Below are 18,057 nucleotides of genomic sequence, written 5' to 3'. Positions count from 1 at the left end.
GTTCTTAGTACCGTCAATAGTCACTCTGTAACTCGAGTCTTTACCACGAGGTAGGGAAGGTAATCGAACCGGTATCTTGGCTCAGCGGTAAATATTAATAAAACATGGCCAAGACACAACACAACCCTAGCCTAAAATCTGCGCAGACCTAGACATGCGGATACACACCACCGCACCCAAGACCCACAATTTTTCTAAAACAAAGTGAGTACCCTAAGGAGTCCACCAAAGGGTTGGCTAGTACTTAAGCTGACCACTTACTATCAAAATAAGTAACGAGGTCATGCCCCAACTTGGATATAAATCCACTAGTCAGGAACACAGAGGCTATTAAGCAGTGAACATATACTCGTCAGAGACTATAAAGACCTATCTATGACAAACACAACAACCTGCAAAAAGTATTTAATCCCAATTTCCAATTCTAGCAATATTAACAATATTAAAGGCTTCAGGGAATCTAGGGCCGTTTCTTCAATATAAGAACTATTAAATTCAACCAATTATACATGTGAATTAAAACTTGATAAATGGCCTAAAACCAGAAAAAGGCCGATTATCCAATTCATATAAAATTTCATCCAACCGAATTTTTACCCGCAACCCCAGCCCTGCGACAGGTACGGGTTAAATTGCGGTGACCAATCACTCAATTAATCGACATCGAATCGATCAAAGGGACCAAGGCTCGTTTTCGGCACAATCAACAAAACATTACAATTATCACTATAAAATTCATTCTGAGCCTAACCATTACAATTTCATTTTATGATTTATCCTAACATGTGTCAACTACCATAATAAACATGCTTTTTACTATTAACACAATTTTCACTACTAACATGATTCAATTCAAAGTGTACTCAAGTGTAACTTATACTAAACATATCATTAATGAACCCGAAATGACAAATATTGCATGAAAAACCGCGAAACAAGCAACGGGCTGACCCGGGCCAGCCGTGGGCCTGCCATGGGCCTGCCGGCCTGCTGCCGCCACCCCCACACCTCCATTTTTTTCCGTTTTTGTTCAGTATAAGACCGTCTGAAACATAATTAATCGTCCCCACTACTAACATGTTAACTTAAACTAACAAAAATACATGAATTAGCCATGCATGCAACCATTTTATCATATGGAATTAACTACTTAAATAAAAATCACAAAACATACAAAAACAACAAAGATTGTGACGATTATTCGTCGAGTAACTCGAAATATGTTACCTTAAGCTAGAAAAAGAGCAATTAGCACCTTAAAACCCAAACCCTAACAAGCAACTATCCGCTATCTTCGACAATATACGAGTCCCCAAACTCGTCTTCCAATTCTTCACCTAAATAAACAATAAAAACACAATTATAAGTATAAATACCGAATTTGTGCCAAAATTCGTCTTAAAACAACTTCAAGAAAACTAAAATTAAAACATACTAGGTTGTAGATCTCGACGAGGGGATTCCGGAAATATAAATTTCGTGAAAATCCGATAAGAAATGAAGAAATTATGATGAAATTAAGCTTTGATTTTGTATAAAATGGTGTTTGGTTTTTGGAAAGATGTTGATGAAGATGAACATAAGAAAAAATCAGAAAAATGAAGGGGAAGGGGGAGGTGCCGCGTGAAAGGGAGAGGAAAGGAGGAAAGGTGCGGGTTTAGTCGGGATTTTACGAGTCGGTTTTGGCTCGTTTCGATAATAATTAAAACCGTTGGTCAAATGCAAATTCCGACAAGACCAAAGTTCTTAAACACGAGATTACAAGAAAATTGAGTATTCATACGACCCATTTCCAAAATCGTTTGCCCAATTTTCAATAGAATTGTCATTTTTCCCCGAAAAGCCCTTATTTCGAAATAAAAAGTTTTTACACGGTTTAAACTATTTTTAAACATTTCGAAACTATCAAAATAAATACTTTTCTTCAAAATATAATAAAATTATATTTCTTTGAATTATTTTTACTTTAAATACATTAATATCAAATTTTACTTGATTAACTAATTATTTTCAAAATATATTAACGGTCCGAAATTACGGGGCGTTACATCACGCATTCCCACAAGCTCCCAAGTCAGCTAATCTTTGCTACCTGTCAAATCTACTCCCCATTATGGTTCACCGCAGGTGTTCACGAATACACAGTCAACCATGAGGTTGAGTAGGGACTAACTAAACAACGTACAATAATACTAAATCCAACTCAGTCAAGATAATCGCATGTTATGATAACACCCATAACCTTCAACCATCCATGTTATACTCCAATCACCACTACTCCTTCCAAAATCCGTGTTAACGCTTCCTCAGCTCCGAATGTGCACATCTCCCTAGTAGTGAGCCTACTAGGGAAGAGACTCTGAGGGGCGGCCAGTGATCAACTGACGCCACAAGGACTAACAGTTGCTCAGACCGGTCCCTTCAAATAATAACCAAGGACTAGCGGTATATCTGTCCCTTCAACAAATAACTCACATGGACTAGCGGTATATTGGTCTCTTCAATCCACCAACAAACAAGGACTAGTAGTTTGGTCCCTTAAAATAAAATCATCATCACCGACTCAACAACATCCAAATTCCCATCATACTCATAACATCTCCAACACCATAATCTAAACTTCATATAATCGCAATCACAATACTCCAAGAATCATATATTCACAAACAATTACAATTGCACAATTAAATAGTTGAGTAGGATAATCCCTACCTGGCAAGCGATTCCAATTAAGCAGCTCAAGCAATCCCAAATAATTAAAGAAATCCGACCCGATTATAATTTCTTCACAAATCAGCCTATCATTATAATTATTCCATCAATTATTAATGATCACTTTCATCATTATTAACTATAAATTATCTTTATTCAAATTAATTAATAATTATTATTATTATTTAAGGTCTACGGTACTTAAAACTCGATTTAAATACAAAACCTGAGTCACCCAATAAAAACCCATCTTAAACAACAAGTCAACCCATACTATTACGTGAGAACTACCTAAAAAACAAAGCACACCACCCATCACCCAACCAAACATGCAAATCCCGTGTTCAACCCTTCGCTCAAACCCCCTCCTTTAGCCACCTATTACGCCACCCGCAGCCACCTTCAGCACCACCCAACCTGCCTCACCCTAGCCCGCACCTTGACCAACTCCGACAACCCTTAACCATCATCTGAACCGTCCTAAACAGGCCCCAAAACCACGACCTAAACAGCACCCGAAAACCCGACACGAAAATAACAAAACCCGCCAATTCACCACCCTACTGCCACCATGACCACCCGTGGCCGCCACCGTGGTCTCCCTTGACCCACGGTGGTTCCACCACTTGCAACAACCCCGTACAATAGGCCAAAACGACACACAAAATGAAAGACAACATAAAACCCGTTTAACCACCACACCCGACACCTCAGCGTACCAACCACCACCTCAGACTACCCCATTAATACCAGTAGGACCACCTATCGCCGAACTAACCAACCACCCAGACCCCAGGTCACGTTGACAACCACACACGACACAAACCCCGTCTTTCTCACCCACGACCTCCCTTATTTAGACGTCCAAAACAACACCCACGGTGGTCAACTGTGGTCAAGATTGGTCTTATAAAAGTCATGACAGTTATTATTATTATTATTATTATTATTATTATTATTATTATTATTATTATTATTATTATTATTATTATTATTATTATTATTATTATTATTATTATTATTATTATTATTATTATTATTATTATTATTATTATTATTATTATTATTATTATTATTATTATTATTATTATTATTATTATTATTATTATTATTATTATTATTATTATTATTATTATTATTATTATTATTATTATTATTATTTATTATTATTATTATTATTATTATTATTATTATTATTATTATTATTATTATTATTATTATTATTATTATTATTATTATTATTATTATTATTATTATTATCATATATTATTAGTCTTACCATAAGTAGGATTTCCTCATATTATCTTTACTAATCTTATTATTATTACACTATTATTATTAATAGTATTATTGATATAATTATTCGTATCTTTACTTAATTATTATTTCCTTATGTTTATTATTAAATCTTGATATAAAATCCCGTACCACCTACATATAATTTCGGCTTCCTTACCTTCTCATAAAATCACACGGTCCAATATAGGAATACCAGTCCATTTCCAATTCCCGACTTGCTTAGTTGCTCCATTATTTAATTAACGTCTTATTTTTAATTATTATTAGAAATGCCTTTAACTAATTAGTAAATGGAAGCATTGACGGGAATAAATTCACCTTTATGACATCTTCCAAGAATAATCCCACCTTTCAATAATCCGAAAATAATCCCAACTTTTAACCCCATCTTCTTTAAACAATCCCTCCGAAAAAAATGACTTGCTATAGTGGGTAATGTAAGTATCTACAAATTGTTGTTTCAGTTGCTTTACTTCAATATCATTTCTCTCTCCTTCATGATAAACAAATACTCCAAATCGACAAAAAAATCTGTAACTTAACCTGTTCATTGTCTTACGTACCGATATAAGTAATTTATGAACAAGGAATATACGGTAGTGACGATAAAATATTAAAATAACCCAAAATTAATATAATTATACGTACAATAGCATGTAATGACATAATGCACACCAAGGGGCTGAACAAAAGACGTACTCCAGTAACTAGTTCCACTGGTTGGTACCTAAAATTCCCCCTTTTGCATTAATTCATGTGTGAGATCAAGACTTTGTGAGTATTTTCTCCTGTGAAGCTTTCAAAATGCTAGTTTTACCTAATACGACTCCATAATGGAGTAAAACAAGAATTTAGTTAAAAATTTACATCTCCATAGTGAAGCAAAAGTGGTACATAATTCGTCCAACTAATCTACTTGTTGATAGATGATGAAGCTTGACTTGATAGTGGATCTTGATTATCATTGATCGAGCAAGTATTGACCATCATAGGCCCTCGTGATGAACCTAAATCCTGAAATAAAGAAACAATCCCAAAATTATGAACATAACGTCTTTCATTTATCGTTAAACATATAAATAGAAGTATGAATTAGAGAATTTGACAACTTACGTTTATCATTGTGGCACCATCATTGCATATAAATACTCCAAACCCGATTGGAAGTCTCCCCCTACCTCATCGACCACCCCTTCTACCCCCACCACGTCCACTACTAGTCCCTCTACTACCACCTCCTCCAACTCTACTGCCCAATCCTCCTCTAATTACTCTTCCTCCTCTGCCTAACATAGTTGGCTGAGCTGTGGCAGTCTTATGTATCTGACCTTCAACATTTGTAGCAGCTTGACTAGCCCCATCACCTCTATGTTTTGGTTGGAAGTCTTAACTCGACGTTCATGGACCTATTTGGACATTTTCTTTTATTATGACCCTTGGTTTGACATATAGAACATGTCATTTCAATCCCATGTCGAGTTAACTTGCCAGGCTTTTTAGGACATTCATGTGGCCCCTTGATCCTATTCTTCCTTGGCCTTCCTGGGCCAATTTTGAAGGAAGGGGGTTCTAATGGACATTCAATCCTAGGCTAATGTCGCTCTCCCTCACAAGGTGGAATGGAACCTGCATACGCTTTCAAGTACACATCTCTTTTATAGCAATCTTCCACAAACTCTTCCGCTTCTCTATGACAAAAAAATATGGCAGCTATTGCATGACAACAAGGAAACCCGCACATGTCCCACCTCCTACATGTGCAAGTTTTTGCTTCTAAGTTAACATTAAGACTATCCAAAGAATGAGTGACTTGAAACAAATAGTCATCTGAAGGAAACGCCTCACAATTTGCCGCTTCAAGTTTCTCCTTTTCTAACTTGGCTTTAATCCTAGGACAAATTTGTGAGTTTGACTTCTCCATTTCCTGTCGTTTCTTTACCAACCTCTGCATTAATAAAACTCTTATATCCTCAAGCATATATATCAAATGTTTGGTTCTAGCATTAATGATCCACCCATTAAATGTCTCGGCTAGGTTACTAGTAATGGTGTCTGATTTCATGGAAGTACTCATAAAAGCCCCACAGAATAACTTCGGATTATCTCTTAAATCCTAAAGCAGCATTAGCATCAGCTTCTTCAAGCTCATTTAAATCATCAAGGTAGTCGGCCTCATTATATGCTTTGGCTATTTTCCAAAATTTCATTTTCATGTCATCACCCTTGTAAGTCTTGTGCCACAGAGCAAAAATATGTCTAGCACAGTGTCTATGTTCAGCTAATGGCAGAACTGAAGCTACTGCATGAATGATGGCCTTAAAAAGAGAAAAAAATAAAAACCATAGTAAGAAAGAGAGATCGGTGCATATACGAACTAGTACATTTCATGGCCGTATACATAACACTTAAAAAAGAAAAGAACTTGATTATTACCTGATGCTTATCAGAGACGATAGCCATGTGTTCACCTTTACCCAACTCCAAGCTTATTTGCAATTGAGTAAGGAACCACTCCCAACTAAGATTATTCTCACCTTCAACAATTGCCCAAGCTATTGGATACATTTGATCATTTCCATCTCTACCAACAGCAACCATCAGTTGACCACCAAGAAACGTTTTTAGAAAACATGCGTCCACACATATGATCTTCCTACATCCTTCCTTCCACCCCTTTTGCAGCCCTTCAAAGCATACATATAACCTCTGGAAAACTGGTGTTGTTGTAGACTTAGGGTCATTGACTAACACCAAGTGGGTTCCGGGACTAGATTTTTTCAACGCTTTCAGATACCTGCCAACTTTAAAGTAGTGGTCTTGCGTAGACCCATGTAACATTTTATGTGCCCAATATTTCACCTTGTATGCAAAATCTCTCAAAATCACTACCTTATATGCCCTCCTAACTGTATCAATGATCTCTTTAGCTGGCCAGTGTGGCCTAGCTTTAAAAACTTCTAAGAACTGCGTAGCAAGCCACGTAGACTTCAGTTGTCGATTCTTCTTCATGGTTCTGTTACATTTATGCTCACTAACAACCTTTTTAACAACAAAAGTAGCTCTCCTCGAATCCCATGATCCATACAACTTAAATGGACACCCTTTAACACACTCCACACCTAATCTTTATTGTCTCTTCTCATCACTAACATCAAATTTCAAGTTTCTACTGATACCCGTCGTTGTGAGTACCAAAAATAAAATTTATATTTCCTATTAAAACTAACTTAGGCTAGTGGTAACAGGGTCGAACCACAAGGAGGCGAATGTAATTAATAATTGTCTAATTCTAGTCTAAGGTAACGAATGTGGGGGTTGAATTGATTTGGTCTATAACTAAGGCAATAAACTAAATAGACGGATAAAACAGATAAAAGAAGGGGTACTAGGATGGTCGGTTCACCATAGTTTCGGCGGCAGCATACTAAGTAGGTCTAAATCAAGCACATGAGGGGGGAAAACAAGAGGTCCTCTCGGTCCACTCTTAACAAATAGCATCTTTCGATCTCGCTACAAGTCCCTAATATCACTAATACTGACTCTCGTCCTGAAAAGTGACTTATAATCTAAACTTTACCTATCTTTCGATCTCAGCATAGTTTAGTCATTTTAATTGGTGATCTAACAACTTTCCCTATCTTTCGATCTAATGGGTCAGTTATATATTAAGCATTCAACTAGTCGCATGCATTCGATTCGTCAAATACAACATTTAAATCAATTAAAACGAAGGTAAACCTCACGTGGTCAGTCGATCGACCAGGTATGGCGGTCGATCGACTGACACGCGATTTCAGGCCATATTATTCTACGCCGCCTACACTATAATTCCCCTACATCCTAGCACGAATAAATTATCTACTCATACTAAGAATGATAACAACAGTAGGATTGGCTAAATAAATTACAGAATTCATGATTGATACGGTAAGATAAACAATTAACATAAGATGGCAATTCGGCTTGGGAAACTGATCTAGCAATTCTATAACCATGAAAGAAAGCAAAATAACTTGAACAAAACAGGAGAGTACCGTGTGAATTTCGAAGGAAAAGAACAAAGCCGAATTATCAAAGTCAATTGTATTCAATCCCGAATTAATCCTTGAATCCTAATTATTGATAAACTAAAACTGTATATTAAACTTGAGTAAAAATTCGATGTAAAACTTAATGTAACTGGATGCCTATTCTGAAAACTCAAGCTGCGTTATATAGGAAAAGTACGCAGCTATTATTCCTAAACCTAATGACTCATGGGCTTGATAAATCTCGATCTTTTAATTCTCATCTGAAGTAGCGACTTGGTCGATCGACTGAGAATGGCGGTCGATCGACTACCCTGAGCTGAACAGTAGCTACTGGAACCTGCAGGTTGGTCGATCGACTGAAGGTAGTGGTCGATCGACTGAAGTTGCTGATAGTTGGCTTCTATAATCTCGTGGATTTGTCTTTTGGGCCTTGAAACGCGCACCAAGCTCGTTCCTTAAGTGAATTCTTCACGTCAAATGCAATGCAGGATACTCGGGGATTGATTTAGCTCAATTTCCGTTGAATTCTTCACATTTCTGCAATAATGTACAAAAACACGAAAGTAGACAGAAATAGGGGAAATGGTAGCTTAAACTACACAAATGAGCTCTGAAATGCGTGTAAAATGAGGTGTAAAACATCATATAAATGACACGCATCAAACTTCTCCAAACCAAACCCTTGCTTGTCCCCAAACAAGAACTAAACTCGATCTAATGACCTAATGGAACGAGTTCAATCTCAGAGCGAATTACAACATGTAAAGCCTAAACCATTTTAATGCAATAACCAACAATCAATTAGCAATTATGAATCATGCAACCGAGTTATGAAGTCGTTAAAAAACTGCTGAACCATCAACTATAGAGACTTATAAAATTGGACTCTCACGGGTCGCTCATATCACACATAAGCACAGGTGAATATATGTAAGAGGATAGAAAGAATTCATTTTGTAAAGACTCTCACCTAACTACGACCTATAGGAACATGCCTGCAATATAATATGAAAGTAATCTCTATGACCGTACATATGCATTCCAACCAACAAAAGACCAAGACACATGCCGAGGTATATATGGATATGTGAGGTATGGGTAAGAAGAGGCAAAACATTTACGGGAAAGTGGAGGTACAGGTGATCAAGCTAGTACCAAAACGGAACCATATGACAACATCCTTCTTCTTGCTCAAAATTCAATCGATACGGTGCTATAGCAAGCACAAAACTCACAATCTCCAGTATAACAGTAATCAACCAACTCCCCATAAGATACTAATGCAACATGGGAGCAAAAATCGCCATAAGATAAGGATTTTGAATTATGCGAATTGATTTGCTTCGGAACCCAGTCGATCGACTTGATGTAGGGGTCGATCGACTGAAGTAAACAGTACAGAACTCTTTTTTCTTTTTCGAATCATTTTTTTTCTTTCTTTCTTTTTTCTTTTCTTTGAACTTCTTTCCTCCTTCAATCTTTTTATCCAACAAAATCTCAATATGAGCATTAGCTACCAAAAACTAAGTAACAATCCCAAGAACATATACTACTAGCTTGACAAGGGCAGGCTAAATGTAGGATGTAGTAATGGGAGAAAAAGGCTATTTTTGGCAGTGTGAAGCTTATGGGTAAAATGAGAAAAGGAGACCTCTACCACATTTGTCAACAAACCACAAACCGAATGCATACAGGTATTAAGCAGATCAAGTTCATATTTATGCATATTTGTGTAACATGTCTCATAAGGAGTACTACTCACATTCCTAGATAAACTGGTCATAGATGACACCAGTTATAAGCTCTAAACCTTAGAAAATATGATGTAGCTTGCCAAAATTCTAAGTCAAGTCTCAAGTTCAGCAAATAATTTAAAGAAAACTCGTAGATATGCACTTATACGATTCTACTAATAACATGTCAATTAGCAAGGTTCAGGCAGAAACAAATGCAATTGCAATATCATCATTAAAATACTACTGTTCCGACTCGACCTATATGCTGAAATAAACATGCAAATTTTTGAATTTTGATGAAATTTTCCAATTTTTTTTGGAATTTTCTGTATATATAAGAGAAATGAAATAAACAATGCAAGCCAAAAATGTAAATGTGCAACTAAAATGCAATAAAACAATGCAAATGAAATGCGACGCAAAACCGTTCCCCAAACCAAATCGCACAATGTCCCCATTGTGCAAAATCATGTAATGAAGAAAAGAGAAACGAGAATTTGCGATAAGTAAATATGACATGGAGTGGAACTCGGGAACTCACAAGACTTTAAGCGCAGCAAAAGGAAACCTCCCCAAACCAGCGTGAGCTAGGAGGTTTGAAGAGCTAGATGCTACAAATAAGTACCTGAAAGACAAACAAATACCATGCATAAAACCGAGAAAACAATAATGAAGCGGTAATTATGTACATAATTGAGAAAATAGAAGAAATAAATAAAATGACGGAAAATAAAGTGGAGTAGAAAACTGCCTCAATTCCGCAAATCGACCAAACACAGCAGGGGAGAGGTCGTGAACAGTGCACAAAGAAGTGCGAGGCGGTCGATCGACTACATAGCCGGTCGATCGACCGAGTGAACAGAATGAAGCTCCGGAACAGACAGCCGATCGATCGACCATACAGGGCGGTCGATCGACCGAAAATACTGCTGTAACTTCTGATTTCTTCGTATTTGCTCAATAACTTGAGCTAATGAGGTCTAAAAACCTGCAAGTGCACAATAATACGCGCCCAAAATTGCGCAAAACCCAAAGTAAAGCCTAAAGTGCTTAAAAATCCTAAATAGAAAAATTAAATGCAAAGTCTCGCGCACACAAAAGCAATAAAAATAGTTTAAAAGCAATAAAATAAAGTTTTTGATAAAGCGCATGATCAACTAGTAGTTGATCAAGAATGGCCACGGTATGGCCCACTTCGTCGGCTTCTGGCTTCAAGAAGTAGCCTCAATAGTGCTCATCTTCTCGGCGGCACTCTTCTCAACTTTAGCATCCGTATAGCTCAACGGATCAACATGTTCGTCATCTCCCCAATCAATGACCTCTTCCGGCTCATCAAAGTCCAAGTCGGACATTCTCACTCTGGCTGGCTCATCTTCAAGCTCCTCATCAGCGCCATAGCTCAGGCATCCAAGACCGCCTCTTGAAACGACTTGCTCCTTCACAGCTGGAGTAACAGGTATCTCTCCCTTCCCCAAACCAGCTCCTACAATGTCTAAAACAGAAGAATCTTCCTCCACTTTGCTCCCAATCTGGGGCGGAGGTGTTACAACAGGAGTAGGAATAGAGACAGGCATATCAGGAAGTATAAAATAAGATTTCTTTTCAGAAACCGTATTGCAAGTGACAGGCCACATGGGGTCCTTCTTCCTAGCTGTCTGAGCAAAGACAATGGAGTGTTTCCCTACTTTGAAGGTTAGGGTCCCATAGCCAACATCAATAACTGCACCAACAGTGTGCAGAAATGGCCTACCTAGAATGATAGGTATGTGGGCATCCTCAGGCATATCTAGGACCACAAAGTCTACAGGGAAGAAAAACTTCCCTATTTGCACAGGGATGTCCTCTAAGACTCCTATAGGCTGGACCGCAGAGCGATCAGCCATCTGAACGGTCATGCTCGTAACTGCAAACCTATTCAATTTTAACTTTCTAGCAAGACTCAAGGGCATGACGCTAATACTAGCTCCTAGGTCACATAATGCCTTCTCAATAGAGAAGGTACCTATATTACAAGGAACGGAAAAGCTACCTGGGCCCTCTAGCTTATGGGGTGCAGTGTGTGTCAAATAAGAACATGACTCTTTAGTGAGTGCGACAATATGCACAGTTTCAAGTGACCTCTTTTTAGACAGTAATTGCTTCATAAACTTCATGTAAGCGGGCACTTGATTCACTAATTCAAGGAAAGGTACTTGTACGTTTAAACTACGAACAACATTTTCAAATTTATTCAAAGATACATGTTCCTTCGTCGGCACTAATCTCTCCGGATAGGGGGCTGAAAGTAGCAACGTAGCCCTCTCCTCTAAATCTCGCATGCCGGCATCCGTGGACTTAGGCTGGAAGTCCACTACCTTCTCCTTATTGAAGCTTGACCCCTCTTCAGACCGTCTCAAATATGAACCATTGATCGACATTGGGTCGTACTTCGGAACCGGGACTGACCCATCAGCACTCGGGTCTTGCCCCAATACTTTCGGAGTTGTCGTACCCCGAAACAAGTGATCCCTCAGATTATTGGGCATTGGAGGACGAAATTGTTCAATATCAGCAGCGCCCTCGGTCGATCGACCATGTTGCTCGGTCGATCGACCGGATTCGATAAGATACGGTAAGCTCCTGTAACTCGCACTTTAGTCGATCGACCGGGTGTATCAGTCGATCGACTAATATACCTGGTAGACGCCTTTTTCTTTCTATTACTTGTTACAGCTTTATTCGGACTCGGTTTTGCCCCATCTTTTTTATCAGTGTCCTCGACCATGGCAGGCCCCTCCAGAGTAGACCTACTCCTCAAAGTAATGGCATTTAGGATCTCTTTCTGGTCAGTATGAGTCGGTAAGTGTCCCGGAGCTCGAGTGGTACTCTTGCTAGCCAATTGAGCAATTTGGCTCTCTAGAAGTTTCATTCTGGCCTCTCTAGCTTGGGACTCCTTTTGCAACATATTCTTTAACTCAGAAAGTCGAATTTTGAGATTGTTTTTCTTTGCGGCACATAGGGAGGTTTTTGAAATCGTTGTTGCTTATGTGGGGGCACATAAGTTTGTCTTCTTTCTTTGTTGTGGAGGTTGAGTAGGATTTAAGACATTTTGACTACTCCACCTCAGATTTGGATGAACATTCGGCTCATAATAGGTATTCGTTTGCCTATAATGTTGAAAGGCAGCACAAGACTCAAAGGGACTAGGACAATTTTCTGAAACATGTCCCTCGGCTCCACATCTTTTGCAGACGAAAGGACCGTCTGACACAGTATTTATATGGTAGATTCCCCCTTTTGAAGCTCCTCCCAACTCGTATTTGTCAAATCTTGCCGTGAGAGCTTCTACTGCAGCCACAGAAGGAGATTCAGCACTTCTCCTTTGATTCCCCCTGGAATTCCCATACTCAGCTTTATGGGTGGCTAAGTCATCAATGATCTTCCACCCTTTGGTCTCTCCAACATTCTCTGCAAATCGGCCACTTGCTGCAGCATCCAAGATAGCTCTTTGATCATCATAGAGCCCATTATAGAACTGATTGCATAGTCTCCACTTCTTAAACCCATGGTGCGGTATGGTTCGCACCAATTTCTTGAAACGGAGCCAGGCCTCATGAAAGTTCTCATCCGGCCCTTGTTTAAAGCTCGTGATCTGAGCTCTAATCGCATTGGTCTTCGAGGCAGAAAAGTATTTCTTGTAAAATGGCAAGGCCAACGAACTCCAATCGGTGATCCCATGAGCAGCTCGATCCAGGTCTCTGTACCACTCCTTTGCAGCATCGCGGTGTGAGAATATAAACATAGTCTCATTTATTTAGTCCGGGGTCACGCCAGTGGGTGCGGGTATGGAACATCAATAATCAATAAAGGTCTCCATGTGATTGGCTGCATCTTCAGTTGCAGCTCCCCAGAATTGGTTTCTCTCAACCAAATTAATATAGGCGGGCTTTGGCTCGAATTTTCGATCTTCCCCTGGTAATGCGAATCCTTTGTAAAGATTCGCAGCAGTCGGCTCAGAGTGACTAGCTATGCTCGCTTCTTCAGCCATGACTGGAATTTCTGGAGAAGTGACGGTCTCAGCTGATGAAGTGGAAACAGGAGAGGAAGGTGGATCTTCCTCAAATAAGGCGTTCTCGTAGTAACTTGACAGAGTACTCAGCTCTTCCTCTGTCGGCAATACCCTAGATGATCGTCTCAACTCACGCAAGGTCTTCTCAATCTCAGGATTAAAAGGTACTAATTCGCCACCCTGTGACCTGCGCATAAGAAGAAACACTACAAAAAGAATATGAGAATAGTTTAAGGAACGAATGTTCCTTAAACTAAGAAACAGACTAAAATAAAACAACTAAAAATTAGAACAATTGCCTCCCCGGCAACGGCGTCAAAATTTGACACCCGTCGTTGTGAGTACCAAAAATAAAATTTATATTTCCTATTAAAACTAACCTAGGCTAGTGGTAACAGGGTCGAACCACAAGGAGGCGAATGTAATTATTAATTGTCTAATTCTAGTCTAAGGTAACGAATGTGGGGGTTGAATTGATTTGGTCTATAACTAAGGCAATAAACTAAATAGACGGATAAAACAGATAAAAGAAGGGGTACTAGGATGGTCGGTTCACAATAGTTTCGGCGGCAGCATACTAAGTAGGTCTAAATCAAACACATGAGGCGGGAAAACAAGAGGTCCTCTCGGTCCACTCTTAACAAATAGCATCTTTCGATCTCCCTACAAGTCCCTAATATCACTAATAATGACTCTCGTCCTGAAAAGTGACTTATAATCTAAACTTTACCTATCTTTCGATCTCAGCATAGTTTAGTCATTTTAATTGGTGATCTATCAACTTTCCATATCTTTCGATCTAATGGGTCAGTCATATATTAATCATTCAACTAGTCGCATGCATTCGATTCGTCAAATACAACATTTAAATCAATTAAAACGAAGGTAAACCTCACGTGGTCAGTCGATCGACCAGGCATGGCGGTCAATCGACTGACACGCGATTTCAGGCCATATTATTCTACGCCGCCTACACTATAATTCCCCTACATCCTAGCACGAATAAATTAGCTACTCATACTAAGAATGATAACAACAGTAGGATTGGCTAAATAAACTACAGAATTCATGATTGATACGGTAAGATAAACAATTAACATAAGATGGCAATTCGGCTTGGGAAACTGATCTAGCAATTCTATAACTATGAAAGAAAGCAAAATAACTTGAACAAAACAGGAGAGTACCGTGTGAATTGCGAAGGAAAAGAACAAAGCCGAATTATCAAAGTGAATTGTATTTAATCCCGAATTAATCCTTGAACCCTAATTATTGATAAACTAAAACTGTATATTAAACTTGAGTAAAAATTCGATGTAAAACTTAATGTAACTGGATGCCTATTCTGAAAACTCAAGCTGCGTTATATAGGAAAAGTACGCAGCTATTATTCCTAAACCTAATAACTCATGGGCTTGATAAATCTCGATCTTTTAATTCTCGTCTGAAGTAGCGACTTGGTCGATCGACTGAGAATGGCGGTCGATCGACTACCCTGAGCTGAACAGTAGCTACTGGAACCCGCAGGTTGGTCGATCGACTGAAGGCAGTGGTCGATCGACTGAAGTAGCTGATAGTTGGCTTCTATAATCTCGTGGATTTGTCTTTTGGGCCTTGAAACGCGCACCAAGCTCGTTCCTTAAGTGAATTCTTCACGTCAAATGCAATGCAGGATACTCGGGGACGGATTTAGCTCAATTTCCGTTGAATTCTTCACATTTCTGCAATAATGTACAAAAACACGAAAGTAGACGGAAATAGGGGAAACGGTAGCTTAAACTACACAAATGAGCTCTGAAATGCGTGTAAAATGAGGTGTAAAACATCATATAAATGACACGCATCAAACTTCCCCAAACCAAACCCTTGCTTGTCCCCAAGCAAGAACTAAACTCGATCTAATGACCTAATGGAACGAGTTCAATATCAGAGCGAATTACAACATGTAAAGCCTAAACCATTTTAATGCAATAACCAACAATCAATTAGCAATTATGAATCATGCAACCGAGTTATGAAGTCGTTAAAAAACTGCCGAACCATCAACTATAGAGACTTATAAAATTGGACTCTCACGGGTCGCTCATATCACATATAAGCACAGGTGAATATATGTAAGAGGATAGAAAGAATTCATTTTGTAAAGACTCTCACCTAACTACGACCTATAGGAACATGCCTGAAATATAATATAAAAGTAATCTCTATGACCGTACATATGCATTCCAACCAACAAAAGACCATGACACATGCCGAGGTATATATGGATATGTGAGGTATGGGTAAGATGAGGCAAAACATTTACGGGAAAGTGGAGGTACAGGTGATCAAGCTAGTACCAAAACGGAACCATATGACAACATCCTTCTTCTTGCTCAAAATTCAATCGATACGGTGCTATAGCAAGCACAAAACTCACAATCTCCAGTATAACAGTAATCAACCAACTCCCCATAAGATACTAATGCAACATGGGAGCAAAAATCGCCATAAGATAAGGATTTTGAATTATGCGAATTGATTTCCTTCGGAACCCAGTCGATCGACTTCATGTAGTGGTCTTCATCCTCATCTAGTTCATGTTCTATATTTTCTCCTTCACTAACAGATTTATTTTTTTCTTGTGCGAAAGGATATAGTCTACACTCAACAGCCTCTTCTTGTAGTTTTTTTACAAGGTCAAAGAGTTTTCTATTACATCCTCTAACTTTATTCCTTGCTTCCACGAACTCATCATCACTAGTTTTGACATCACCATCATTCAACCCCTCACCTTCATCTTCTAAGACTTCATCAAATAACCCTTCACCATATACATCTATATCATCTGTCCCCACATTATCTACACCCACATCATTAGTATCACTCTCATCTTCATCATCTGTAACACCATCACCATCCAAAGGAACATATTCCTTCTCATCATCATCAGAGTAATCATATTCACATAATATGTCATTCCATTTTAGAGGACTCTCTGGTCTAGGATCTTCCCAATCATACTCTTCAGCTACTTCTATCACTTTTTTTTTTGTGTGGGAAGATGTTTGAAGAGGTTCTTTTGTTGTGAGTGAGTGTAATGTCCGCTCTGTTTCCATGGGGTTAGTGTTTTTATTAGTTGTCACATGGTATTCCTCAATGGTCAGCTTTTGGGATTGAGCTCTCTTAGGAGTAAGCTTTTTTAGACCTTTTTTTTGTGAAGGGATATTCTTGGTTGGGGTGTTTTTTGTTTGTGGGTCTTCAAGAATGACTGGTTCATCCACACCATGTTCAACATACACATCAATGACCTTACTCTTGGCAACAATATCAATCATTTCAAGTACCTCTTTGTCATGGTACACTTTTCCTAAACCCTCATCTAAACTTTTTCCAGGCAACAAGTAGTATATGCACTTAATCTTACTGTATAAATTACACTTCGGTGCTAACTCCTTCAACCAAAACGAACAAAGTTCATCCGAATCTTCTTCAAAATTCTTAGTCTTCCCTCCAACATAATATGTTTTGTTTCCCACCTTCTTAACACTACTACAAATACAGGCAACCACAACGGCCCTTTAACAACGCTTATTCACGAAAATCATCAAAACACGTTGTAGAATTAATTTCGCGAATTTTACCAAACTTAATTACAACGGTTCTGTGTTGTTAACCGTTGTTATTGGTTTTAACAACGGGTCATACTTGAAAAACCGTTGTTAATGAAAAAACTAAAAACGGTTAAATTTTAACCGTTGTTAATGGTTTGGCGCCTAATTAGTGACAAGTAATCACAATGGTTATATTAGAACCCGTTTTTAATACTTTTTAACAACGGTTGTAGACTCAATAACCGTTGTTATTAATGTTATGAAAATCTTAAGAACAACAGATTGCTTTATTCTGTTATACGCTACAAAACACAAACACAAGCTAATACTGCTACTATATCATCCTCCATTTCTCCCTGATCGTCTCTCTGTCTTCATCTCCGTCACTGTTGTCACCGTCTTCTCTCCCTCATCGTGTTTATCAATCAGGTATATATATGTTTCTTAGCAACGCTTATAGATATAGGATTTTTTGGGTTATTATCTAATTTGTTGATAATTTAGCTTAATTGCTTTCCTGAATTTCGTTTATTTGTTTGCCTATTATTGTATTTTCTGAATTAGTTGCCTATTATTACGAATGTAGAATAATGACTCGAACTTGGATGATTGATGCAAATATGAGTGACCGCACCTAC

The 18,057-nt window shown here is 38.4% G+C and overlaps 1 protein-coding gene across 1 annotated transcript; it reads right to left on the bottom strand.

The window, feature by feature from the left end:
- Positions 1-5,602: 5,602 nt before the first annotated feature.
- LOC141607763 (uncharacterized) lies at positions 5,603-6,073 on the bottom strand. The gene has a single exon (XM_074427113.1). The coding sequence runs from the start codon at positions 6,071-6,073 to the stop codon at positions 5,603-5,605; it is 471 nt and encodes a 156-aa protein (XP_074283214.1).
- Positions 6,074-18,057: the final 11,984 nt, after the last annotated feature.

The sequence above is a fragment of the Silene latifolia genome, chromosome 10, assembly GCF_048544455.1.
Source record: "Silene latifolia isolate original U9 population chromosome 10, ASM4854445v1, whole genome shotgun sequence".
Classification (NCBI taxonomy): domain Eukaryota; kingdom Viridiplantae; phylum Streptophyta; class Magnoliopsida; order Caryophyllales; family Caryophyllaceae; genus Silene; species Silene latifolia.
Note: the sequence above shows the minus strand (reverse complement) of the source record. Positions and strands in the feature narration are given on the sequence as shown.